General features: G+C 42.4%; 1 protein-coding gene across 4 annotated transcripts in view; it reads right to left on the bottom strand.

The window, feature by feature from the left end:
* ndrg3a (ndrg family member 3a) overlaps positions 1-26,417 on the bottom strand; it is a 35,343-nt gene that overhangs the window by 1,320 nt on the left and 7,606 nt on the right. Inside the window, exons 2-16 of one of the 4 annotated variants that reach the window (XM_022200201.2) lie at positions 18,900-18,983; positions 16,943-16,975; positions 6,864-6,969; positions 6,568-6,688; positions 6,267-6,329; positions 6,108-6,168; positions 5,143-5,229; positions 3,043-3,099; positions 2,498-2,601; positions 2,195-2,260; positions 2,054-2,105; positions 1,881-1,928; positions 1,753-1,788; positions 1,614-1,665; positions 308-346 (exon numbers count right to left, since the gene is read on the bottom strand). In XM_022200201.2, coding sequence (XP_022055893.1) covers positions 308-346; positions 1,614-1,665; positions 1,753-1,788; positions 1,881-1,928; positions 2,054-2,105; positions 2,195-2,260; positions 2,498-2,601; positions 3,043-3,099; positions 5,143-5,229; positions 6,108-6,168; positions 6,267-6,329; positions 6,568-6,688; positions 6,864-6,969; positions 16,943-16,975; positions 18,900-18,956 — 982 coding nt within the window. In that variant the 5' untranslated portion in view covers positions 18,957-18,983. Of the gene's footprint in view, positions 1-307; positions 347-1,206; positions 1,233-1,613; positions 1,666-1,752; positions 1,789-1,880; positions 1,929-2,053; positions 2,106-2,194; positions 2,261-2,497; positions 2,602-3,042; positions 3,100-5,142; positions 5,230-6,107; positions 6,169-6,266; positions 6,330-6,567; positions 6,689-6,863; positions 6,970-11,255; positions 11,666-16,942; positions 16,976-18,899; positions 18,984-26,417 lie in introns of those variants that run through there. The other 3 variants (XM_022200204.2, XM_022200203.2, XM_022200202.2) reach the window with 3 other exon arrangements.

Genomic DNA, 26,417 nt, shown 5'->3' on the forward strand with positions numbered 1-26,417 from the left:
TGGAATTCAACTGAACTGACACGAAGCAACGGCAGCAGGTCATGCAGCAAAATAGGACACTGAGGACAGAATCCATGCTAACAGAGGAAACTAAACTCCTACAGGGAGATGAATGTGGTCAAAGTATGCAAAGGGGATCTCAGTTTGTATGTTACAGACTATATCCACCAATCTGAGCTGCTGTTGGAAATATCAAACAGTGATCTCTGGAGAAATCTCTGCATACATTGACATTCATCCACTGTAGTGTTACAGGACCACTGGGTTCAAAGCCTCCTTGTCTGGCAGCTGCTTAAGAATCTGGTACCTGATTCGTTGCTCAAGTGACTGAGAAGAACGTAGGGAACTGCAAGCAATGGTTAAAGAGGGAAAGAAAGGAGAAAGGGAGATGTGTTGAAAAGGTAGATTGTATGTTGCTTTACCCCACCTCACTGTATTTCTGATTAAAACTTTCTCACAGCTTTGAGGTTTTTGAGGACAGGTTAGAAATCATGTGTGGAAACTAGAATGTTTACTTCCTGTAGTCTTTGGCTGTTTCCCGTTTGCATTTCACACGGTGGCAACGTGTTAATGAGGGAAAAGCAGCTTTCAGAAACATGCTGAGGTGTTAAGATTTATTTTCCACACTTTCTCTGCATGAAAACACTCTTTTTAATCTGTTCTAATCCTACAGTGGCATTTACTCAACAGGGGGACTTGGTGGCCTTTAAAGCAACACTGAGGCACTGACATACTAGCTGCACCCGAGAGTGCCTCCCACAGTGAAGGGTTTGGGAACAAGAGAGAGCAAAAGAGAGTCAGCATTAAAGAAACACACACACAAACAGACTTCATCTGTGTGGCTGGAGCAAGCAAACCTATATTCACGACTCCCTCCATCCATGGATCAGAGTCTGGTTGGTGCACAACAATTCAGGATTGTCTGACAGTGATGTGTTTAGTTTTTTTCTTTGCAAATTAATGACTGTAAAACCTGGAGGCCTGTTTAACTATGCACCTTTAGTCTCCTTTCAAAGAGACCGCATCATTAAACAGTTCTGGACAGAAAATAAAAGCACACCAGGCACAAAAACAAAACAAAACAAAAAAAAAAAACACAAAAGGTAATTTTTAACGCCCACTCCTGACTGAACAGAAAGTACATTGCTGTTCAGCACATCGAGTGCCACCGTCATTTCAGTCATGCTAGAAGCACGTACACCTCACCTACTGAGGGTTGTGGGTGCCACACACTGCAAAGAGCAGAGAGGAAATGGTGTTAGCATCCATCGAGCCGCACAGGCTGCCTCTCCGTGACCAGGCTGACAAAAAACTGTTTCTTTTCATGCACTGCTGGCCACAGTCCAAACCCCATCAGCAGGGGTCTTTAGCAACCGTTCATAGCAGGCTGCAGTGAGAAAAATCCTCGTTTAAGTAACTTTTGTCATTGCACTCACGTCAACAGGAAATTCAGCGAGGAACAAAGACAAACCTGGACCACAAACACGTCAACCCAAAGCGGCGTTAGTCTGAAAACAACTCTTGGACACTGACTACTGAGTCGACTAGTGTGAACCAGTTTTACTCTATATTTAGATGTGTTTATGCACATAAAAAGAAACATGTTTACTTACTGTAGCCCATGCCCTGAACAAAGTACTTGAACGCCTCAGCAAGTTTCCCTGGCTGTAAGGAAATATACAATAAATGTAAATTGATTATTTTGACTGGAAAATTGCTTGATATCATGTTTTTTAAGGAATAAAAACTCACCTGCACAACCTGGGGCAAGCCTCCACAGTCAGCCATCTAGAAGGATATTATCAGCCTTATTAATAAATCCTCATTACAGTCAAAATATGAGTTTAAACACAGTAGAAACTGTATTGCAGAAACTTCACCTTTAGCAATGTAGTCTTGGTGGGATTTAACCTGGAATTGCACTCAACCTGAAACATCAAAGAGAAGTAAATACCGAGGAACAAAAGACAGATAAATAACAATTCCTATTCTTTGGCTTAGCTAATCCATCCCAAAGCTTCTTAGGTAACTGAGATGATGGAGTGTGACTTACCACAGCCTCCACAGCAGGTGAAGTGTCACCAACCACCAGCAAAGCAGGGCACCTGGAATATATGAGGAGGAAATATTCATAAATCACAGAATGCACTCAGAGAGAAATGTGTATTTGCTTCATCTTAGTCTTAAAACGTACGTTAGTGTGTTGACTGTGTCCTCATTCAGACCTACGACCGGCCTCTCGATCTCAAGGTCTCGACGGCTGCAGCAGGCGACAAATTACGATTTGTTAGAGGAACTGAAACAATATTATATGGTTGAAATTTTCTCTGCAATTGAAGGGTTATTATTCTGCCCTTGAGCTCTGGCTTATTGGAAAATAGATTTACATGCCGTAGCTGTGTCCAATAAAAAACACACAATAAATAAGGAAAAATGCTAGCACCGGTTTACACAAAACAGAATGTACATTGTAAGGTAATCATGTAACGTATCGTACTATTGGTAGGAGCCACAGAAGAGGGCCAAGTTGTCCTGGTTGATGTCTTGGGCAATGTGGAGGCGGTAGGTCTGGATCAGCTCCTGGTTGTCCGTCAGCTCATCCTGGAGAGCAGAAAACACTTAGTCTGATTCAAACAGGACATCCTATTCTACTTAAAGCCCCAAAAATGAAGAATAAATAAGAGATAGGCTTTATGCAAAGTGTCGGTAAGTAGCATATATTAAAACGCCAGGGAACTGTTTACATTTACACTGATAATCCAGACAAGCTGCTAGGTCTGTTTGTACGGCATAATTAGCTTTAGCATGGCTGGTTATTAAACCGTGTCATGTATATGTTACAATCTGCCAGTCTGTGTATCCAGCAGGAGAGAAATGATGTAATTAGCAAGAGTCTGTTATAAGAGTGAGATGAAGGAAAGCTATCGAGGGAAATCAAGAAAAGTCTCCTGAGGTTCTGCTACTGTTTCACATTGTGAATGACAAAGGTCAGCAGCACAAAGAAATAACACAGGAGAATAAAGTGCTGTAAGGGAAACTCACGGTGCTGAAGTGGTGAGCCATGACAATATCCACCAAGTTACTGGTCCATCCAGACAGCTGCACAGTAGAAAAGTAAGTAAGTACTTTTAGTAAAAGACAAACCAAGCAGCTGAGACGACTTAGGAATCTGAACATTATGGTTCTGGCTACATGGCAATGCCTGGGACCTGTAATGTAATGCAGATAGACATGATACAACATTTGGTAACCACAAAGCAAAAGCAAAAATTGTAAACGACTCCAGGTTACTTACTGGGTAACCATCGGAACCACAGAACCCACCAGTGGGTTTTACAAGCAAGTTTATCTTCACATAAATGGCCAAATAACAAATGTTAGAGGAGTTACAGAGTATCTAAACTGAGAATCGGCTGCTTTAAACTATCCAGTCTTTGAATGAAACTGAACCAAATCTAAGCTTAAGTTTATGGTACTTAATCAAAATCACTTTATTCTACAAATCAAATTCATAAATTCACAAAAAGTAAACCATTTTGCAGTAACCAGATTCTGTAAAAAAAAAAAAAAAATCTGCCCTTCTCAGCACAACCGAGAATCTATTAATGACTTTGCTCTGACCAACAGTGATGTGACAAAAATTTAGGGACTTAACAGTGAAGTTATGCTGAACTGCAGACTGTGTTTACACAGAGCAGATAGGAGACAAGTAGGAAAACTAACTAAAAAATTAGGTAATATCAACTGTATGTTGAGTTACTGTTTTATTCTAGGATTGGTAGAAGCTGTGGGCATTTGAGAAATTGCTGTACATGTTATTTCTATGTTTTATCAATTTTTGTAAAATCAGTCAAAGACATAAGCTTTTGCAGTTCCTTTTTATGCTTTAAGGAACTTTATAAGGCATGTTTGAGTTTCTTCTGCTTCTAGCTATAGTTGTGAATGAGACACAGAGCAGAAAATGCCCAGAGACTTGTTGGGGGTTCAGAGAGTTAAAAGCATATTACTATAAACTCACAGTTGCTGGATTAACTTTGGCTGGGGAACGTGCATGTTATATAATCCTCACCTCTCGCCTTTAAATATTTCCAGTTGCTATTCGATACATGTAAATGTAAAAAAAAATCTTAAACAAAAGAAATGGCTTAGTTTGTGGTTTTAAATGTGGAACTTGGAACCAAATATTAACAAATAATAAGAAGAGAGCATGAAAGTGTTGTTTCAAATACATATGGGACAAAGGTCATATCAAACTCCTTTGGCTCCATGACTGAGTGTAACACTAACACGGCAAGGAATGTTCTATTCGAACAATGTAGTAGAGCAACACAACAATTTACAGTACAAAGTATTACAGTAGAATAGGAGTGAATTACAGCATTATGACCCACTGCGTCCTGTACCCAAAGCCAATTATTCCACTTTAAATGAACCCATTTAAAATGAAAAAACACCAGAAGTCTCAACGTGGTGTAAACAATTTTGCTCAGTATAATCTGAAGCTTAGTTTTAGTTAACTTTAAACTGAACCCCAAAACAGCAAGTGTAATCAAATTAAGACAGGATTAGTGCCCAGCTTGTGCTTTTAATGCCATAAGGTCCAACATTTCAAAGCAGAAAAAGAATCGTATATTTAGCCTGAAGTAGTACTGTCAGGGTAGAAAGAAGGCTTTAACACCAGAATTCATTCATTTATAATAACCTAACATAAGGCTGGAAAACTGAACTGAAATGGATGCTTCATTATTTAAAGATCCTGTCAGTGATGTATGAATGATATTCATTTAGAGCTTGACACTGGAAGACTACAAGAAGCAGAATGTTTCTGAGCTGAAGGTGGGTGATTGTACATTGATTTGTGACAGCACTACACATACGTCAAGAATATATTTTCAGTAGTACGGGCAGCATCGTGTATCCAGCAGTTAACCTTTAGATATTAGAAAAAAGATGCATATTCATATATTCTGTATTTTCAATGAGGAGGGAGATGCCTCATTGGTGTCATTTTAAGGATTTTTAACCGGTACATTCAAAGGTGAGTATTTTCTTATATCCTGAAATATGCCTGTAGAGGATATTTAAGCATCAGCTCAATGTAATGGTATTTTTCCAGGTCAGTGGTGCAGTGATAATACTGACCTTTGAAGCAGCCCAGTCAATCCAGCCTTCAGCACACGGATCAACATTGATCAGAACCAGCCCCTCCACGAGGGTGGGGTTGTTCAGCTGTGAATTAAAGGATACACGTCAGTGCATTGTGCAAACAGTATGACTTTTAGTATCTGTATAGTGCTTTTTCCTGTATTTTCTGTGTTGTGGTACCCTTATAGTTTTCAGCCGATAACTGTCACTGGTGTAAAATTACAATACAACAAAGACATTGATAAAACGTGAAGGTAAAGTGTGTCTGTGAATTTGGTGACATGAAACAACAAAGACGGAATTCTGGGCTTCCAAATTAAAGGGAATGGTTTTGGAATCGCCTGAAGACAGAAAGAGGATGTCTGGGGAAATCCAAGATCCATTTTGCCCCAATGTCGAGGGAATGCTGCGGATGCTGCTTTCAACAAGATGCAAATCCAGTGCAGCAACAGCTGCTGTAAGTCTATCATGGGTAAACAACACACATCATTCCAAGCCAGTTAAAGCAAATGCATTTCACAATCAATTTTTCCTCATTAAATCAAAACAAGAGCAGACTCTCCAAAGAGAGCCCAGAGTAAGAATTCCTAATCTCTGCATCCTGTTAACCTCTTCTCTTTTCATTATTCATCTTTTAATGCTTCTTCGCACCTCTCCGTCACTTCTGGATCTCTCTGCTAGAATGTGCTTATTTTAGCTCCACTGCGAGTGTGGAAACAAGACAAAAGCAACTGAAAAGGAGAGAATCACCAAGGTGATTCATCATCTGGGGAATGGAAGCATATGCAGCAGACTGTAGAGCAACCCGATGCCCTGTGTGGGCTTGATTGGAGGCTTTAATGTTCAGTGTAACAAGCTCTGTGGTCGGAAAACCTTCAATTATTACGGGCCAGACAGAAAAGAAGAATAAAAAAATAATGAGGGGTGACAGTGTGGACGCTGTGGTCCTGCTGCGAACTCACTGCAAAGCGGGTGAGGATGTATGCTCCCGCTCCCACGCCGATGCCGATCACGCTGTTGACCCTACAGAGAAACCACCGGTTACCGTGGGACTGCAGATAAACAGTTAGTACATGAACATTCATCACATCCTGATCAGCTATCAACAGAGGGCCACTTACTTCAGCTGAGTCATCACAGAGGGCAGCATCTCAGCCAGCTCGTCCATGGTCGGGTAACGATACCTGGAGATACATGACGCATGTGAGTCGATGCAAGTAGTAAGGAAAGCTTTCATTCCATGTGTCTGAGTTAATCAGAGGGAATGAGATGATCATATATTTGAATACTAGAGGAAATACTTGACTAATGGATTAGACAATGAATGGGCTTCCATTAGCAAATGAACTACCAGCTCACTTATATTCTATGTAATGCAGCTCCTGAAATAATTGTGCTCCTATTTATCAGCACTGTACTCACCCGCTGGGGAAGGGAGGGGCGGCCTCCTGCTGGCCGGGAGCATCCACATGAACCACGGCAAAGTGCTGGGTGATCTCCTGCATGTCCTCATAGTTGAACAGGGTGTTGAAGCACGACTTGTCTAGAAAGGTGCAAAGTTGAGGACACAAAATGTGAAATTCCAGGAACTAAAACTGTCAGGAAATTTAAAAAAAAACACTGTCGAGGACCTGAGCAGACATGCAGAGGCTGAAGCAAAACAGTTTTATCAACACCAGGACATCGAATATTGATAAGCCTATTTTAGGCTGACTCACGGTTGAGGCCGATGTCGTGATAGGTGAGGATGACGGGTCTGTTGCCCTTGGGAACACCTCTCATTGTCACATGGAGAACGCCATGTGGAGTCTCAATGTCATGCTCCTGCAGTCAAACAAAGGAAAAAAATAATTCAGGACCAATGATGCATGCAAAGAGAAAAAACTTACACTTAAGACAGTCACAGCTCTTATATATGGCTTTCATATAAAAAAATGATATGTGTATAATGCTGTCTTTTGATGACATATTCCTTCATTAACCATTAGCCATAACCATTTGTTCCTTTCAGCTGGTCACACTAGTAAAGACATATAAACAGAGACACATCTTTGAGCATGCTCAGTAACATCTGTGTGACACACAATCACTAGAGACAGGACATGCAGTTGCAGGATAAATTACACTGTCTCTGTTCATTCTAATGAAGGGATGTCACCAAACATTAACTTTTGTGTTAACCCAGATAGCAAACTATGGGTGAATCAATGTTGAATCTATGTTGAGACCTAACGTAGAAATTATACAGAAAGCGCAAGGTTGATAAAATGTTGAGTCAACGTTTGCTTACATAGATTACATGTTTGCAAACATAGATTCAACATTAATTAAACATTGACCCGTCAAACATTTTAATTAAACCAAAATACAATGTAGATTCAATGGCATCTTTTAAACACAAACTTCAGTATTGACAAAATGTTGCTGAATCAACGTTGATCCAACCATCAATCTTTAACCGTAACCAAAATTCAACCTTCTTAACTCTAATTCAACAATTGACTTAACATCTTTTGCTATCTGGGTAAAGTGTGATTTATGGTTGAAAAGCAAACGTTGACTCAACATTTTATCAACCTTGCGCTTTCTGTATAATTTCGACGTTAGGTCTCAACATAGATTCAACATTGATTCACCCATAGTTTGCTATCTGGGAAGGCACAGAGGAAGACACTACAGTGCATTTACTGACTGAGAACTCCAGTTTACCATTTTAAACGTTACAGAAATAAGACTGTATGAGATTTTTTTTCTTTAAAAGGAACATTATTGCTGCAAGGTACAAAGCCAGAGATTATCTGTGTGATTTCGACAAAATCCACATATCAGCTACATTTTTTATACTGATAGATGAAATCTTTGACAAGGAAACACAAATGCCCTTAAAAGAACACCCACTGACCAACACAGCGTTTGGGGTTTATATCCACAATTGGTAATGCGAGGCATGCTCTTCTTGTCTCCTCCACACATCCCCCTGTGCCCTTAGACAAACAAAGCACTGAATGGGCTGTCTTCAAAAACAGTCCGTTCAACTGGGAAAATAGTGTTTTTGTCAAAGGATCTGGAACTCACAGCGCTTTCACAAGTATGACTCTGCAAAACCGCCACCATCATTTGCTTTAGCTGAACGTCTTTGCAGGAGGACCCATTAAAATTCAAAGCGCTCACACCAGCTACTCTATCACTTTAGAATTAGAATTTCATTCTCTATCAGACACTGACAAGCTCCAGGTCAGTGCTGCACACACACAGTGTTTCTGACAAGGAAAGGCATTGAATAGCTTAAAGACAATTCCAGCTGACAGTGAATCGGACTGGTAGATGCAGAAATGTGACAAAGATTAATGGGGAAATTAGTCAAGAGATGACACAGCAAAAACGATCAGTCTCCTTATCATGTTGATGAAATTCAAAGAGCATGTGGGATAAAAGAGAAATGGTAAACTACACAAAAAGTGACAAAGCCAGTTTCCAGTCTTCCCACACACACACTTTGCAAGGTCAGCGTGATCTGGTGCTGCAAATAACACGGTTCATGACGTAGCAACGTGCGTGCGTGCGTGCGTGCGTGCGTGCGTGCGTGCGTGCGTGCATGTGTGTGTACTGCACAGAACGGCAGGCGGGGCCCATCCTCTTGCGGAGTCTCAAGGCCCACTGGTCATCAATTATAAAAAGAGAGAGCCCGAGCAGAAAAGAGAGACACAGGTTACGGCTGACAGACCAAGAGGGGGTGCGAATGACTGTAGGCTGCTGCTTTTGCTACTGGATCTCTTCTAGGTTGATGGATATGTGTCAGTCTCTTGCGATGAGATGAAGGTTAATTCTCAAGGACAAGGCTGCAGTAATTTGTAACTGAGGCCTATAATGGACAACAACACCAGAGGAAGACTGCTCATCCTGTCAGCAACGGAATGGGATGTTTTCAGACGAGTGGGACCTGCTACACAGATTAGCCTGTCGCACAAAACATGAAAACTGTTCACATAAAGCAGTCCTTGCTGGCTGTCTGCTGGCGATACTGTGCTACAATATAGAGCTACTGAATATAACCTCTCTTCCTGAGATGAAACAAACCTTGGAGAAAGTGTCTTGGAAGCCTTTACTCATCTTAGGCCTTTTCACTGATAATGAAATGATTGTGCAACCTCAGCCTGGTGGGGTTGTAGAACAAACTGTTACAGAATAAAAGGTAACTTTCTCCATGGCTGTGTTGCAGCAGGATTTTCATTTTTAGACAAGGACAGAGTCAAGGACACTCAGTGTAAAAAGGGAGGCTTTGCTCTAAGACACAAGGCAAACAGACTTTGTTTCAAATGCTGCCTTCTGCCATGTGTGCATGCATGTGTGTGCTGTACATGCGCAAGAAAAAGCAGGCGTGTACACCCCACCAGTGATAGGAAATGAAAATGTGGAAGAAATATGGGAGGGATACAGAGAATGAAGATGAGAAAGATGGAACAAGAGATAGAGAGAGTCTGGAAGTGGATGGGAGGAAATAGAGCGTGAAAGCAAATGGTGACAGAGACAGGAGAAAAAGAGAGAAGACAGGGGCAGTCCTGTACGTCAAAAAGAAGGGTGTGCCTTAAAACAGAACGGACGCATCACTTTAATCTCGCATGCTTTTAGTGCTATGTTCTAACACAACAAAGATGGAGAATAATGAAAGAGGATGCTGTGGAGAGGGAGTGAGGAAGAGTGTCTTTCATCTGTCCATTTAGGTCTTGGCACAGTTCAAAAGGTACATTGATCTGGGAGACCTGCCTCCCATCATTCCTTTTTGCACACGCATGTTTGGGTTTATGTATGTACACACAGAAGCATGACACGAACACAGGCGTGGGGCGGGGCTGCTAGTCTGGACAGCTAGAGGGGAAAAAGAAGGAGAGGACTGCAATGGCGTCAACCGTTTCCCTTTTTATACATTCATGGTGACGAGGAGATGGGACAAAAAGTGTGTGCAGGGGTTTCGGGGTGGTGGGTGGGATACGAATACTGACTGAGTAGAGGTTTGTGCTTTGAGAAAAAGGGCTTCAGGAGGTTTCCTGGTACTATAGGAGCGGTGAGGACTCATTTTCAGGTTACAAAGAAAAAGGGGGAAAGAGATGGGGTTAGGTCAAAAAAAAGAAGAGCACTATGTCATGCTGATTCTCGTCCTGCAATCCCACGGTTATCAATCGCTCTTCCTCACTTTCCCCGCCCTGCTAGGGAAGGCATAAATCATCCTGGAGAGCAGCATTACAGGGCAGAAACACCAAGCAGCCAATAAACAACTTAAGTGCACAGAAGCAGGCTCATACAGACACATCCATATATCCTGTGCATACTCTCCAATGGGATCATCCCACATACATGCCATCCTGATCCATTTCTTATACAAACACAACCCTCCCCACCTGCAGCGCACACACAGCGTGTGTCTGTCATTGAAGCAGTGGGTTGAAACTATACACTCGAGGTCTCTGCAGGGATGGGAAGGACCTGCTACAGTGATTTTGGTGTGTTGTTGCCACAGTGTGTGTGGAGGGTGAGTGACCTCTCTCCCAGTTTGTGTCATAACAGAACGAAGAACACAATGCATGCACTGTGCAACATCCACAATCATTCACTAATCACTGGGCAAAACATATATCCTGCAGTCATGGATACACACAAACCAACATAATGAGACCTTATTGATGGACACCCACACACTGACAAGCACACATCTGCAGGTTGTGGCATTTGCAGATTCAAAGACACTTGAGCACCACACATGCATCTTTCATATCATCACATTTATATGCACCACTGCACCCTGAACATGTTGACTGTACAGAGTGCAGACTGCACACATGGACACTGTGTGAACTGTAGGTGAATGCACGCGCCCGCACACAAAGACACACTGCACAAATGTTCACCCCATCCCAGCAGCTGCTCAAAGAGAAAAAGCCCCAACAAGCAAGCCAAGAAAGATTCCACCAGCTACTCCCTTCCTATAGGCAACTACTGTCACCCTGCCTTTGGAGAAATCACACAACAGCACCCCTGATCTGAACCAGAACCTCCGTGCTGCTGCAAGGACCAAGCGAGGTGTGTCATGTCAGTCAAGACAATTTGTCACTCACCACTCCATTTCCAGCGCATGCAATCTGGTCCAGGTCCAGAATAGCTGACATGTTTTTCCCACACAGGAGAGGAGTGTGTTATGCTATGTGCAAGTGTGTGCTGGGAAGCTTTGAAGATCTCCAAAGGAGGAGGAGGAGGGAGGAGGCTTTGGTAGGAAGGGAGGGATGTAGGGTGAGGCGGCTAGAGGAGCAGCGACAAGCGAGGAAGAGAGGAAGAAAGGGAGGCGAAAGACACAGCGGCAGGAGTGAGGAGGAGATGGGTAAGTAACCTGAATGAAAGCGGAACAGGGGGAGGCAGATAGGATGCAGAGAGAACAAGAGAGAGACAGAGACAAGAGGTGGGAAAGAGAGCAGGAAAAGAGACAGAGGGGGAGGAGAGTGAGACTGCAGTTTGTGCTTGGTAGTCACAGCGCGTCCGTAAATCCAGCCACTAGTGCATCTAATTGGATTGCAGAGGGTCAGGTGGGTAGTGGGAGAGGGTGGGGCTTAGAGGAGAACGGAGAGGAGGAGGGGGAGTGTAGGAGGAAGAACGGGAAGGCAGCGTGGAAGAGGGGTGATGGGGTGCAAAAGGATGCAGAGGCAGTCCAGGAACATGGGCAGGCTGCTGACGTCACACTCTGTTATTGATAAGGAGGAGGAGAGGAGGCTGACTTTGACAGCTCACCCTGGGCTGTTTTCTGCATCAGCAAAATGGCTGCTCATCTCCAAGATTCAACAAGATCTGTCTCCAGATTCACTTGTGCATCACCTTTGTGAAGGACAAATTTTTCAGTGTGAATGGGTATAATCACACCTGTTAATATACTCAAAATACAAGAGTGAGTCACTCAGCAGCGCTAATGTACAATGCAGCAGCGTGGCAAACACCAGCAGGAGCTTTACTGCAAATGTTGGCTCATTCTGCAACAATAACTAATCATACAAATGTCCTTGCATTGCTCAGGTATTCATTTCAGTATTGACCTTTAACAGATAACCCTCCTCGTGTTGCAGGCTTACCAGAAAAAAAGACGCTACAAGCTACTATTTTAGTATTTTTTCAACAATCACAGCCATACATCATGAGGATCCATGCCCTCTACACTTTCCGCTGAGTCATTTGATCCACATAGTTTATTGATTTCTCCTTTTCTACTCTCCTCTGTCATCAGCACCACTGCTCGCAGTGCAGGGTGTCACACCTTTGTCTGAGACAGGCTGCTTTGTGCAGCCAATAGCACACATGTAGACAACAGAGTCGGTGGGATTAAAAGAACCAGGGGTGCGTCATTGGCTGGTCAATGTGACAGCATGTCTGGTTGTAAACTGCTGTTTCCCTACATTTTTCCTATCCAAACCCACAGAGGGTGCCAGTGACACACTTGTAATCTATGTACACATGAAGGACTAAACACTTGTAGTCCATACAAAACAAAGACAACAACTCAAGCATTAAAAATATGCACTTTTTTTTAAAATATAAGACTAAAAGAAATGAATACATCCAACATTATATTTACATACACTGACAACATTTTTGTTGCTTTTCTTCCCATCTGTAGCCATTCGAGCCAGAGTAATGAGAACATTGTTCAATCAGTTATCCCAGATTATGGTATACATGCATGTGGTCACATCATCTCACGGAGATGATGTCTATGACTGAACACATCCTTTTCTCATCAGAGCAGGTGTCTCTTTGTATCATACTTTGAGCTATTAAGTGTCTCTGCATAGGGCAGTACAATGTAGAATTTTGTATCAACATTTCCACAATTCAGGATTTTATTTCAGCGTGTTTATGTATATAAAAATGGCCAAGCTCAACAAAACATTTTTGCATAAAACTGTCCACCACGTGACATGACATCACATGTCCTCCTCTAAGACAACGAATAGGGCTTGGATTTGGATTATACCAGCTTTTTAAGATGCCTAAGTCCCCTTAAGGACCCTCCAACAACAATAAAATGCACAGCGGACTGAAAAGACATCACAGAAAAGCAGAATGATCGAAACACAAAATGAACAGCCTAATGGCGCCCTCTGCTGAGCTTAATGAGACAGTGAGGATTTAAAAAGCTGAAGGCATGACTTCATAGCCATTTGTCTCAATAATTATTCAAGATGATTTATCAAAGCTGGACATTGCCATGAAATGTCAAACTTAATGAGTAATGATGACAAGATTACATGGAAAAACAATACTTATCACTAGAGAGACTCATTGAAACCAAGGAATAAAAACATTGCATTAACACTATCACACCATGAGGTCTATTTTTTGAGCATACAGTCAGCCATTTCCATGTGCATGAAATATCTGGGTGTTCTGAATCATGCACTTTAAAACACAGCGGGTCCCATGGGTGTGACGAAGCTGACTCACACCTTCATCCCCTCCTCGCCTCTCAGTGATGTAAGCAGGGTCTTATTGCAGACACAAGACTGCAGCTGGACTCCTTCTGGTTCTCTTTTCTAACCCCACCTCACCACTGCCATCACGATCCGCCTCCTTCAGGTGCACAGGGCTTTGGAGACTTGGGGCTTTGACATAACTGCCTCAGTACCTGTGGTTGGCCTGTGGTGGGAGCTCTAGCAGCAGGAGGAGAGCAGCTGGCTTCGTCCTCCAGCTGCTGGAGTGTCACGGCTCAGACGGTGCAGTGGTAAATTCCCCTCTTACACATGCTCTATTCATGGAAAGTCTGATGCCTTGTAGTGCGTGTGAGCTTCATTTGCTCTTGTATTACTACACATAGTGAAAGCTACTATAAAATAACACAACTTGTTTCAACATGACATTTTATCATTTCCTACATTTTCAAATGACATAATGCCAAAAAGTGGGTCAACGTTAATTCAATTTGTCAAATTTTATTTGAAGTGAGCTAGAGCTTTCTGCAAGATTAACAATTCATCTAGTGATTATCCCTCGAGTTGTTACACTGGTACAACCTCCTGAATAGAGTTTAAACAAATCATTACTTTAAGGATTTATCTTAATTCCTTGAAACTCCTGAGTGTGACTTTGTGAGGTCAAAATGGCCGCCTTGGAAATAAGGTCAAATACACTTAAGTCTGCCTCAATACCACTGAGACGAATCCTGGCACAATTCTTTCTGTAACTTACAACTGCATGACTTGAACTGAATCACAACAAGGTGAGAGGGAACGAACATCACGCTGAGAACATGAGCAGCTGATGGAGGGCAGCACTGTATGAATATAAATGTATTAATATTAGTGCAGGCAGGAATGTATGCTGGGGAGCATGTGGCATGCCTGCTCCAGCTAACATGCTTACTCTCCTCCCCTGCCTGCAGCAGCTATATTTAGCTCTGGTGGGATGCTGGAAGCAACCGTGACTGCAGAAAGTGAGAGAGGGATGAAAGGTTTAACCCTTTGCAGTCGTGATACCCATTAAAACACAGCAGAGAGCTCTACTCATGCAGGAGACTCCTTGGTAGAAAAAGCAAATTGCACAAGAGGCAGAGGGATGGCAATCTGATTCCCTATGCAAAGATAGGATCAAACAAAAGAATCTGGAGCATTGCCCACTCAAGGCCAATAACCTTGTTTTCTGGAATGATAATTACTCTGACTTTATCACATAAATAGATCCCCTCATAGCTGAATATCTACTGCAAAAAGCAGGCTCATTGTCTGCAACACTACAAGCAAACTGCGGCAGATACCACCTGCAACAACTCTTAGAAGAGATCCAACTCTGTAAAGACCATGTGTTCACCACAAAAAAAGAGAGAAAAGAAGTATCTCCACAGATCTTAGGAACACATCTATACCTAGAAATACATTACTATCCTCAAACAGCGACACTGTATGCCCTTTGGGAAGCCAGTCTAAAGGTCCTGCTAAAAATCTCTAGAGACGGGGCTAAACCAACTGCTGGATCTACGATGAGCTGATTGAAAAACATGATGCCCTTCAAGTCCTCACAAAAGTATAATTCCACAGTGTCAGCATCCAAGGCTATTTTTATGGCATTTTGCCCGTTTCTAGTGATCTTACAGTACGATGTTCCAAAGGGAGTGAGATGAGAATGACATGTAGGGTTTCCAGCCAGATTAAAGATCATCAGGGTGTTCAACCTCGCAGGAATATTTCTCTGACCTTAAAAATTGAATGAGGTTTCACATATTTGGAAGGGTGATCCAGCTGCCCATCAACATAATTCTTTGTTTTTGTAAAAAGGAGATCCAAAAATATTCTTTTTCCTTCAGTGTTTCCCAAACTACCTTAACTTCACTAAACAGGTTGCTAATGTGAATATAGTGGCTCTTTATATCAGTCCAAAGCACCCACAGTCCACAAACATGACAGCCAATTGACACAGAATTATGGTTCATACATACTAATTCAAGAAAACAAAACAAGGCAGGGTTGCAGGAAAACCTGTGATGTGTTGTAATATAACTCGACATTGTTATGGCGATGCTGAAGTGTAGTAGCTATATAGTTTCCATCTTTCACCTTCAGAGGTCTCAGTTTGAAACCCCATTTTTATCTTGTTTTGTACAGCCTAAACCCTTTGAGAATACACAGACATTTACCACTGCCATTCCTCTAGCCTAATATGGCTAATGTTACCATTAACTTTGAATGTATGTCGACAGGTGAGAGCTCTGTGGAAATTAAGGGATGGTGGAAACTTAAAGGCCAATTTGAAACCAATAAACTAGACTGGCTGGGTTACGGTTTTTAATGTCGTCTGTTGTTCAGTGAAACCTAAATTAAGCTGGTGTCTACATCTGTTTTCTTCTCTCTTGCTCTATGTGGTCACATATAGTTCATTTTAATGCAGTAAAAAACTTCAAAACAATCGCTTTTATTTCACAGGGAAATATTTAGCGCTATTTCCCTGTCAAATAAACGTGGTCAACTGTTTTGCCTCGTGCTGTCAATCACAGACGCAGAGAGAGTCTTCTTCCTGAAAGAAGCACTGAGAGCAGCTCAACTGTATTGAAAGCTACAGACACTGAAACAGCCCATTTAGAGCATGACTAAAACCAGGAGTTACACAGTCATGTTAAAATTCATCTTTTCTTTTTTACTTGAACATTTGTAACTGATAAATTTAAATATATATTCTGAGCACAATATGGGACCTTTAAGAGGTTCACTGCCAACACAGACCCTAAATATTGAATATTCTTTGCCCACTGAATGAAAAAGAAAAATCAAACATGCTTTTATCGAATGAACTCATCATTAATACTCTGATTGGGGCTTCATCAGGAATGGTCTCTTGTGTCCAGGATTTATCTGATAGGTCAAATATTTGCATGCTACGCCACAGAAACACAGGTGCACATAATCAAAAGCAACAGAAGGTTAATCATGAAAGAGCTTTTTTCCCGCTAAACTCTTGTTTTCTCTATTCTGTTAACAGTCAGTGCCAGCAAGGGCAGACTTGGGAGAACCAGCTGAGCAAAACACTCCCTGACCTCACTGGTTTATCCATTGAAAAAAACAAAAAACAACACATTTCACCTGCATGTGGTAAAATGGGCTGTTACTGGTGAGGAACAATGTTTAGATGTAGGGCAGGAAAACGGATGGGTTCAGCAGTGAGGGGCTGAGAATGAGGCCATGTCCCAATGCCCCCAACCCCCCCAACCCCCTTCCACAAGCACAACAGCATCGTCTCTAACCACAGTACAACAAAAGGAGCAGAGAGCAACACTCACCTGGCAGTCAAAATCTTGAAAGTTGCGTGCATTCTGCAAGAAAAGATGAAGAGGTGAGACAAAATGTACCTTACACCTACAGATGCCACATTTCTGTATGAAGCCAAAAGTATGTTTGTGAAATGGAGGTTTATTCATTACAGTTCCTTCTCTTTCTTACATTAACACCAATAATACTTTAGTTTAACAGCAGAAGAAATAATTTCTTTCTAGGATGGTGCATCATTAGTCTTTATTGAATCAGTAGGATGCTAGAGAGTAGATGGGCAGAGAGGTGAGAGTGGGCAGCAGACAACAGAGAAGATTCTTATGGGATTCATTTGTAGGTACAACATGTACTTGGGTTTGGAGGCAGATGGTGGCTACAGAGCCGTCTTTCTTCTTAGTGCTGACATAGCTGTGTGGCAGAAATCATGGTAAAATCATGCTTGTTGCAAGACTACACTTAATTTTCAGATAATGATAAAAAGTGATGAAGCCAGTTCAAAGGAATGAAAAGCGTTTTCTTAGGTCTTAAGATAAGTGAACCTCAACGTGCGAGCAACACATTAAAAAAAATTGCCCACAGGATATATAATAAAACATGTTTAAGATCTATTTAGAAAGCATCTTCATCACAGTAAAGTGCCTCAACACGTTCAAGATTAAGATGGGGGAGTTTTTAATAAATTAGCATATTTTCCATATAATCTGATGCAGCTCTGTTTAAATGGATGAAATTCCCATCAGCTGTTGGACTATAAAATATTACTGATGGTACCTTTTTGTATCAGATACCAAGACATTAGCAGCAGATTCTACAAGTCTTGTAAGTGGAGAGTCGGACTTGGCATCCTGTTGCTTAGAATCACCTTATAGGTGGCTTGAAAAGAATCAAAAGTCACATATATTCATAATCCCAGATGATAAAACATGTTTAGTTGGTCTTGACTGCTGTTATGGTTACTTTGCAGCAGTTCTTTTTTTCTTCCTCTTTCCTAGCTGCATGATCAGTTAAAATCTTGTATGATCCATATGGTAATCAGAACCTGTTTCTGCATAGAACCAAACAGAAAAAAAATGAGGATCCTTTTTCCATCACTGTTTCAAGACTCCCGGTTTAACTTTTTAATGAGCTGGCCACTAGGTGGAGTGAGAGGTCAGTGCCAGTCTCCTTCATTCAGATGATTTTTATGAAGCATGTTCCGCACCCTGTATGCTCACAGAAGACGTTTACCTTAACGAGTATAAAACCCTGGCAAAGCCAAATGTTCTCCTGCTCGTTCTTCCAGCTCATCGCTGAGGCAACGCAAACCCCCTCCGACCTGATACGCTAGCATCGCTGCTCCCCCCCACCCCACCGACTCTCCCCAGGGGAGAACAAAACACTCTGGTGTAAACACCCTCTTTCTAATCAGTTAATCAGCCGCTGAGATGAAGCTGAGAAGAGAAGGAGGCCAGAAGAGGACAGGAGGAGCTTTGATCTGCCATTTGGCTGTTCCTTTGCGTCTTCTGTCTGTTCTCCTCGTCGCTCACTTGATGGAGTCTTTCAAGCTTTCAGAAAAAAAGAGAGATGAATTTCTTCCAGCTTCTCTTTTGATCTTTCTTCATTCTTGCTGGACTGTTTTCTGTGACTCTCATACATTGCACACCTCCTTCTCTTCTACTCTATTGCCTCATTCTGTCTATGTCTTTTCTTTTTTTCCCCTCTAAATCGACTTGCTCTCTCATTTTTTTCCCTTTTTTTCCTTTCCCTCTTGACGGTTGAGCAGATATGAATAATTCACTTTGATGAACGAGACTGCAGAGTGTGCTTGCGTGGTATATTAGCGTATGTATTTGCCAAGGACCGCCATAGTGGGAGCTGATTCACTTACAGAGCACAAAACATGCCTTTTCACTTTGTGTGTGTGGTTATATAGATGTTTTTGGGTGCACGGCCGAGCGTCAGTGTTGTCTCGTTCTCACCACAGCTTACCTTATTGGTCAGCAGCGGCTTGATCTCAGTCAGCTGTACATCCTGCAGCTCATCCATCTTCCTGTCTGGTCACTCTAAACCACTCTGTCCAACAAGAGAAAGAGAAAAACATTATACTCTGCTTTAATAAATAAGAGCAGCTGGCCGAGCAACACACGTGCAACATGCACATCTAGCAAAAAATTGTCCATCTTTCTACTGACCGTTCAAAATGACTGAATAAAAGAAGATGTCTAAAGTCATGTATAATGTATGTTTAATGGCAGTTCTGTTCGCTGCAACTAATTATAATCATCATCACTGATTCAGATATTGCTTCATAACTTGATTAATTCTTTAGTCTCTTGTAAAACGGTGAAAAGCGCCCTTTACAATTTCCCAAAGTCTTTATTTTGTCTGAGTAGCATGGGGTTGAAAGCATCTCCCTCTCCTGGGTCTCTTGTCCTTTCAACTCCATGCTGGCGCACTGTGATACCGATATGAGGATACCAGAGCCAGGGATGGGAGATAGAGAGGTCGTTTTCTCAGTTCTTCAGGAAAGGGCACACTTCCAGTCAACACAGGTGGTGTGCAAACAAGCGCACACACAAAGAGGGATCAGGCCAGGTTTAACAAGAAGCTCTAAAGCCCACCTCATTTGTTTTCCCCTTGAAACCAGCCGTTTGTCCCCGCACATAATTACTGAACAAGAACATTGACACAAAAATGTCCCCCCTCCCCCACCATTCCCTGAAACGGTACCTCTTCGGCCTTGCCTGTTTGCACAAGGTGAGGACAGGAAGTAGCATTGAATTACCTGGCTGTGCCCAGGAGTGTGGCTCAAGTTGCAAATAACAGCAGATGGAGCCGCTGCCTCTTCTAGGTCAATGTTTAGAAAGGGAAGACAAAGCCATATTAACCTGTACTGCACGACAGCAGCCTTGTGGTGCAGCCTTGATATAAAAAAGACAAGCATTTATCAGAGCAAATGCACTTGATGCCACCAGAAAGAAGCAAGAAGTAGGACTGGGCAGAGGACTAGCTAGCAGCTAAGCACGGCGCCTGAAATCACTTCCTGAGTCAGCGCCAACCCTCCTGTAATGACCTTGAGCTGCTAGAATCAGATAACCTTCAGGCTGGTTAGTGAGGAGTCCAGCAGCCAACTTTGAGCTGGAAACACCAGCAATAATGATGTCATGCCATGTCTGTGTTATGAGCAGCTTCATCCTCTGATTGCTTGACAAAGGTCTGAACAGACATCTGGCTGTTGACGCATGAAACGGGTCAAGGGTCGCCCTGCTCTGGCACCTCGCTTAGAAACAACCAGATAAAGCAGATGGGTACAACTGAGCACAATCCTCAAATTACATAAAACAGTCCTGAAAAAAAAACAGTAAAAACATCCAGAGTTGGAAGTACTCAGCGAGCAGAAATGGGGAGTGAAAACATGCCCGGCAAAATCCCTGCTGACAAATCCGGCTCAAGGGTGGAACTAAATAATATTTAGACAACTGAACAAGGAAAAAAGAAAAACAAATACTCTGAATGCTTGAGCAGATTGAACGTATTGGCCGGATCAATCCAACACTTCCTCGGGCTGTCACAGAAAGTGGGATGGAGGCAAAGACTGCTTTAATTGTAGCTGGCTAGCCGGGAAATTCAGGTGTTAAGGGAGACAGGGGTCAAGGCGAGCTTAAAGTGACAGACTGACTGGGTGGCTTTCACAGTTCAACCCCACTGACCTCTCATACTGGGTTACCCGGGCAACTAAGCACTTCGCCTCCATTCCCTCCCATCATAACCTCTGTCCTTTGGTTTCCACCAGACAGACAGATGTGACCCCCCCTGGGTTCCTGCTGGTCCTTTAACCTACTGTAACACCAAATCAGCTGAAAGAACAGCACACCGCATTTAGAAACATCCACCAGCATCGCCACCCCTTCCTGCCTACTCCTTCACTGTTCAGCATGCACAGTTGTTGCCATAGAGACAAAGCTGGTTGCTGATGTTTATTCTAAGCTAGGATAGACCCACGGGACAGATGTGAGGAAAGGAGACAAGGGGAATAGATAGTGGTAGAAAAGACTGCTGCTGAAACCTGTTCTGAGCTTCATCGCCTTCAGTTCAATTTTACCCCTGACAATTCCTGAGAAGTCAAACGTAACATACATACTGTCTTGATATGACAGCACAGCTTAGTGTAATTGCAACAGGAAAGTAGTACCAGATGACAGCGGAGGAAATGTCATTTGCAATCTGTGCAGCTTGCAGGGTTTGTCCCACATTCACACCATGTCAGGAATGTGGAAGAGGATGGGGGAAGGATTGAGAGAGCTGATGTGATAGAACAAGACCCTCTAGCCTCTAGAGTCGGAGCATCTGATGTGGTAGATTGCTCTCATAAATGGTCTCCCTGACACCAGATTCTGTTTTACCTGGTTCTTACGTTATTAAGAATGAGGTAACACAAGATTACATTCCAGTGCTCACGCATGATTTCCCTCGTTTCTTCTTCAGGTCAATTTCCCTGCACGGCATGTTGCTATCAGGGGAGCCTCGTTTCAAGGCTAAATATCATGCCACATAGCGAGGGACAAGGGGAATGTGCTGAATGAACAAATGACAAGAAACAACCCATGTCAGAAAACCACACGAGGCTCTTTATATGCAGGAAAAGGTCAGCTTTCACCGCAGCCTAGTGTCAGCAGTGTCTCTGGCAGATCAGGAGGCTTTATTTCTGACAGTGATTTTATCAGAGGAACTGTAGACACATGTTGAAATCTGTCAGTTTAATAAGTGGATAAATTATTTAGCATCCCTCCCTCCCTCCCTCCCTCCCTCCTCTCTTGTTGGCAATAGGGCTGGACCCGAATACCCTGAATATCCGAATATTCGTTCGCTACAACACTATCCGGATATTAATTTTGGTATCCGAATACCCCCCCACCCCCACCGTCGGACGTCACCGGGCAGAAAGAATATGCAGTGTTACTGTCTTCCCTCCGCCTTCGGTCCACATCGGCTCATCTCGTCCTGTGATCACATAAACATATACACATACACACGTGGACAAAATTGTTGGTACCCCTCAGTTAAAGAAGGAAAAACCCACAATTCTCACTGAAATCACTTGAAACTCACAAAAGTAACAATAAATAAAAAAATTTGAAAATTAAGTAATCAAAAACAGCCATTACTTTTGAATTGTTGATTAACATAATTATTTAAAAAAACAAACTAATGAAACAGGCCTGGACAAAAATGATGGTACCTCTATAAAAGATTGAAAACTATTTGACCAGAGTGACATGATTAACTCAGGTGTGTCATTTAATTGACATCACAGGTGTTTCCAAACTCATAATCAGTCAGTCTGCCTATTTAAAGGGAGACAAGTAGTCACCCTGCTGTTTGGTGAAAAGGTGTGTACCACACTGAACATGGACAACAGAAAGCGAAGGAGAGAATTGTCCCAGGACATCCGAAAAAAAATTATAGACAAACATCTTAAAGGTAAAGGCTATAAGACCATCTCTAAACAGCTTGAAGTTCCTGTGACAACAGTGGCTCATATTATTCAGAAGTTCAAGACCCACGGGACAGTAGCCAACCTCCCTGGACGTGGCCGCAAGAGGAAAATTGATGACAAATTGAAGAGACGGATCGTTGGAATTGTATCCAAAGAGCCCAGAGCAACCTCCAAAGAAATTAAAGGTGAACTCCAAGGCCAAGGTACATCAGTGTCAGATCGCACCATTCGTCGTTGTTTGAGCCAAAGTGGACTTCGTGGGAGACGACCAAGGAGGACACCACTGCTGAAAAAAACTCATAAAAAAGCCAGACTGGAATTTGCAAAAATGCATGTTGACAAGCCACAAAGCTTCTGGGAGAATGTCCTTTGGACAGATGAGACCAAACTGGAGCTTTTTGGTAAGGCACATCAACTCTATGTTCATAGACTCAAAAACCAAGCATACGAAGAAAAGAACACTGTCCCTACGGTGAAACATGGAGGAGGCTCAGTAATGTTTTGGGGCTGCTTTGCTGCATCTGGCACAGGGTGTCTTGAAAGTGTGCAAGGTACGATGAAATCTGAAGACTATCAAGGCATTCTGGAGAGAAATGTGCTGCCTAGTGTCAGAAAGCTTGGTCTCAGTCGCAGGTCATGGGTCTTCCAACAGGACAACGATCCAAAACACACAGCCAAAAACACCCAAGAATGGCTGAGAGAAAAGCGTTGGACTATTCTAAAGTGGCCTTCTATGAGCCCAGATCTGAATCCCATTGAACATATGTGGAAGGAGCTGAAACATGCCATTTGGAGAAGACACCCATCAAACCTGAGACAACTGGAGCTGTTTGCTCATGAGGAGTGGGCCAAAATACCTGTTGACAGCTGCAGAACGCTCATTGACAAATACAGAAATCGTTTAATTGCAGTGATTGCCTCAAAAGGTTGTGCAACAAAATATTAAGTCATGGGTACCATCATTTTTGTCCAGCCCTATTTCATTAGTTTGTTTTTTTAAATAATTATGTCAATCAACAATTCAAAAGTGATGGCTGATTTTGATTATTTAATTTTCAATAAATTTTTATTTATTGTTACTTTTGTGAGTTTCAAGTGATTTCAGTGAGAATTGTGGGTTTTTCCTTCTTTAACTGAGGGGTACCAACAATTTTGTCCACGTGTGGATGTCTATAACATATACACATATGTCTATGTGATCACCCCTTCCTGCCCCCAGACGAAAATATTCGGAGCTCGTCTCTTCCCTGCACCTTCGGCCCATTTCGGCTCATCCCGCCGTGTTCTTCGGCTCATTTCGGCTCCTCCATTCGTGTTTGTAAACACCACCCGAATGGCCGGGTGGCTGCCGACTCTGAAGTCACGCTTCACTTCGTTGCATAAACACAAGACAAGATTAACACCGAGGAGCCGGAGCCTGAATGCATTCATATGTGGACAGAGGTGCCTGCCAAAACACCTACTTTAGATAGATACGTTGTTTCTGCCAACAAAAAGCAGTCCTGTCGCTGCCATGTCAGCAGACGGCCCTGAGTGATTGATGAACACATCCTTTACTGCTCCTTTTCCCCTCTTCCTCCTTTTCCCCTCTTCCTCCTCTTCCTCCTCCCTGTGCACTCTCTCCTGCTGTCTTTGTCTATTCATCTCTACCTCACCTTGGACCATCAGGAAGTCTAAGCAGGCCGTATGATGGACGACTGAGAGCCCAGCTGTGATGCTGACCGTCCCTTTAGCCCTTTCAATTAGTCCTCCTTCCTGTTTCTCGCCATAGCAACTGTGACCTCAGAATAATTTGTTGTCATCATCATTCACGTCACGGCCGCTCTTTCACTCTGACCTCTCTGGCTACAGCTTGACCTAGGTGAATATCACCATGGTGACCTCATATTAACCTGCCTCCAGGTCTCTATGAAGACCCTGACTCAGCCCTCAGGCACGCTGCCATGGCGATGTGCTGTAAAGCTGAAATTGTGTTCACACATTAGTCGGCCATTGCAGTAGGAAGAGGATTAGAGCAAAGATGACAGCCTGCAATTCAACTCAGTGTGCCACGTAAAACACAAAAGCATAGCGCAAAGTATCCACAAAAGGGGCTTAGGCCAGATCTGTTTTCTGGTGCACTGATCTGAATAAACTTTACCAGAAATGTACACCAGACGCTTATTATCCATTACACACAGTTTAAAAACTTCTGCATCTCAGTCACTGAAAAGATTACCACATCATTAAATCTGAATCATTATGGTTTATTTATTAGATTTACTTCAGACTTCCCATTTCAGAAAATGCTTTGATGCCAATCAAGATCTACTTGGCTTCTTGCCTCAAAGCAGTTAAATAAAACTGCATAAATTTAGGATAATGTTTTGATTCTCAAGAAGTAACTGTGGCAAACCTTTCAAAACCAACTTACTGGATATTTGTGGTGCAACTGTCACACACACACATACACACACATATTTATGTCAACTATAAATTCTGAAAAATATTGTTTCCAACACTCAGCATCAAATGATTGGATATTTGTGGCGCAATTGTTATTTGTAACACACTCACAAACGTGTTTCTGTCAACTATGAATTGTGAAAATATTGTGCTGATTAGAAATCACTCAACTACAGTATCAGACAAAAAACTAGCAGTCATCGTGTATTCCTCCTCCATATCACAGTCACACTGACACCTCATAATGACTGTACCAACATCTGCATGCCTGGGTTACTCATCCAGCCTAAGGTAATATATCTGAGAAGTCTACCACAATGTAATGTTTTATTTTAGTCAATATAATCCATAGTTATTGTTAATTTTAACTAAAATATTTCTAATACAGGCCAAGAAATGAAAGGCTTGATTTGAATTTCACTACCTTACTTTGAATACAGAGACTTCAGCCTAGCTGTCATGGTGAGGGGGCTCGATCATTAAGATAAGACAGGAGGTTTAAGAGCCAGAGCGGCAGTACGCTTGGAGTTTGTTCATAAAATTAACTGACAACATTTTCATAATGTTTTTTAATGGTGGCATCTAATGCTAGTGGTTCCAAAAGTGAGTCAATCTCGATAGACTTCCATGTTTGAAGGTCCAACTCTGAGGCAGACATAAACATGTCTACAGCCAAAAAACTGCTGGAGCCATTTACAATGTTTGTGACTGACAACTGTACGGAGTGTAAATTCTGTTCATAACCCACCTGTTTAGATTGTACTAATTCTTAAGGTTATGTCTAATTAAGAGTCTGGCTGCTCTGAGTGACAGGTGGGAGCCATCACAGGACAGTCCATGGCTCACCTCAGCTCCACTCACGCTCCACCTCATTGTCCATTTTTGGATTAGCAGGAGTTAGTCAGAGTCACGCACTGCCAAGATGGTGACGGTTTAAAGACTGCTCTTACAGAAACCCGTGTGTGACGTGACAAGAGATTTTGTCCATCTTCATTTACGGTGGATTAATCAGACAAAATCCTGCCTGAGAAAGTGAACCCTTCATTCCTTAATTCAAAAAGTCATCACAGGTGTACAAGATTTTTACTGATAAATTTCAAAAATTACATGTTGCCAAAAATCCAAGTCAACCATTTTACTTTTTTTTTTTTTTTTTTTTTTTTTTTACAAGCCTTGACTCTGCACCATTTTCCCGCCTTCAAAGCCAGCTCAGTGGGCTGCATCCATCGAAATATCCAGCCCTTGATGTGAAACACAGCTACTCACAATTACCAGCTCATTTCCAGTGAGAGGAAGTAGTGTCATCAGCCTGTCTGCTTTCTCTGTGAGGTAATGGCAGCCAAATTACCGAGGCACACAAGCATGTCTGTCCTCAACTGTAGCCTCGGTCCTCCGTCAGCACTCCACCAAGCTTCTCATCACAATAGAAAGCAGGCCAGAGCAAATTCCAGAGATACTAGCCTCCTGCTAACCATTCAGGCAGCCTGCTTCACTTCAAGAGCCCAACCAAATTCTTCCTGCACAATAATAACTGTCATGTTGCTCTACTGTTAGACTGGGAGACT

Source organism: Acanthochromis polyacanthus, chromosome 5 (genome assembly GCF_021347895.1).
Source record: "Acanthochromis polyacanthus isolate Apoly-LR-REF ecotype Palm Island chromosome 5, KAUST_Apoly_ChrSc, whole genome shotgun sequence".
Classification (NCBI taxonomy): domain Eukaryota; kingdom Metazoa; phylum Chordata; class Actinopteri; family Pomacentridae; genus Acanthochromis; species Acanthochromis polyacanthus.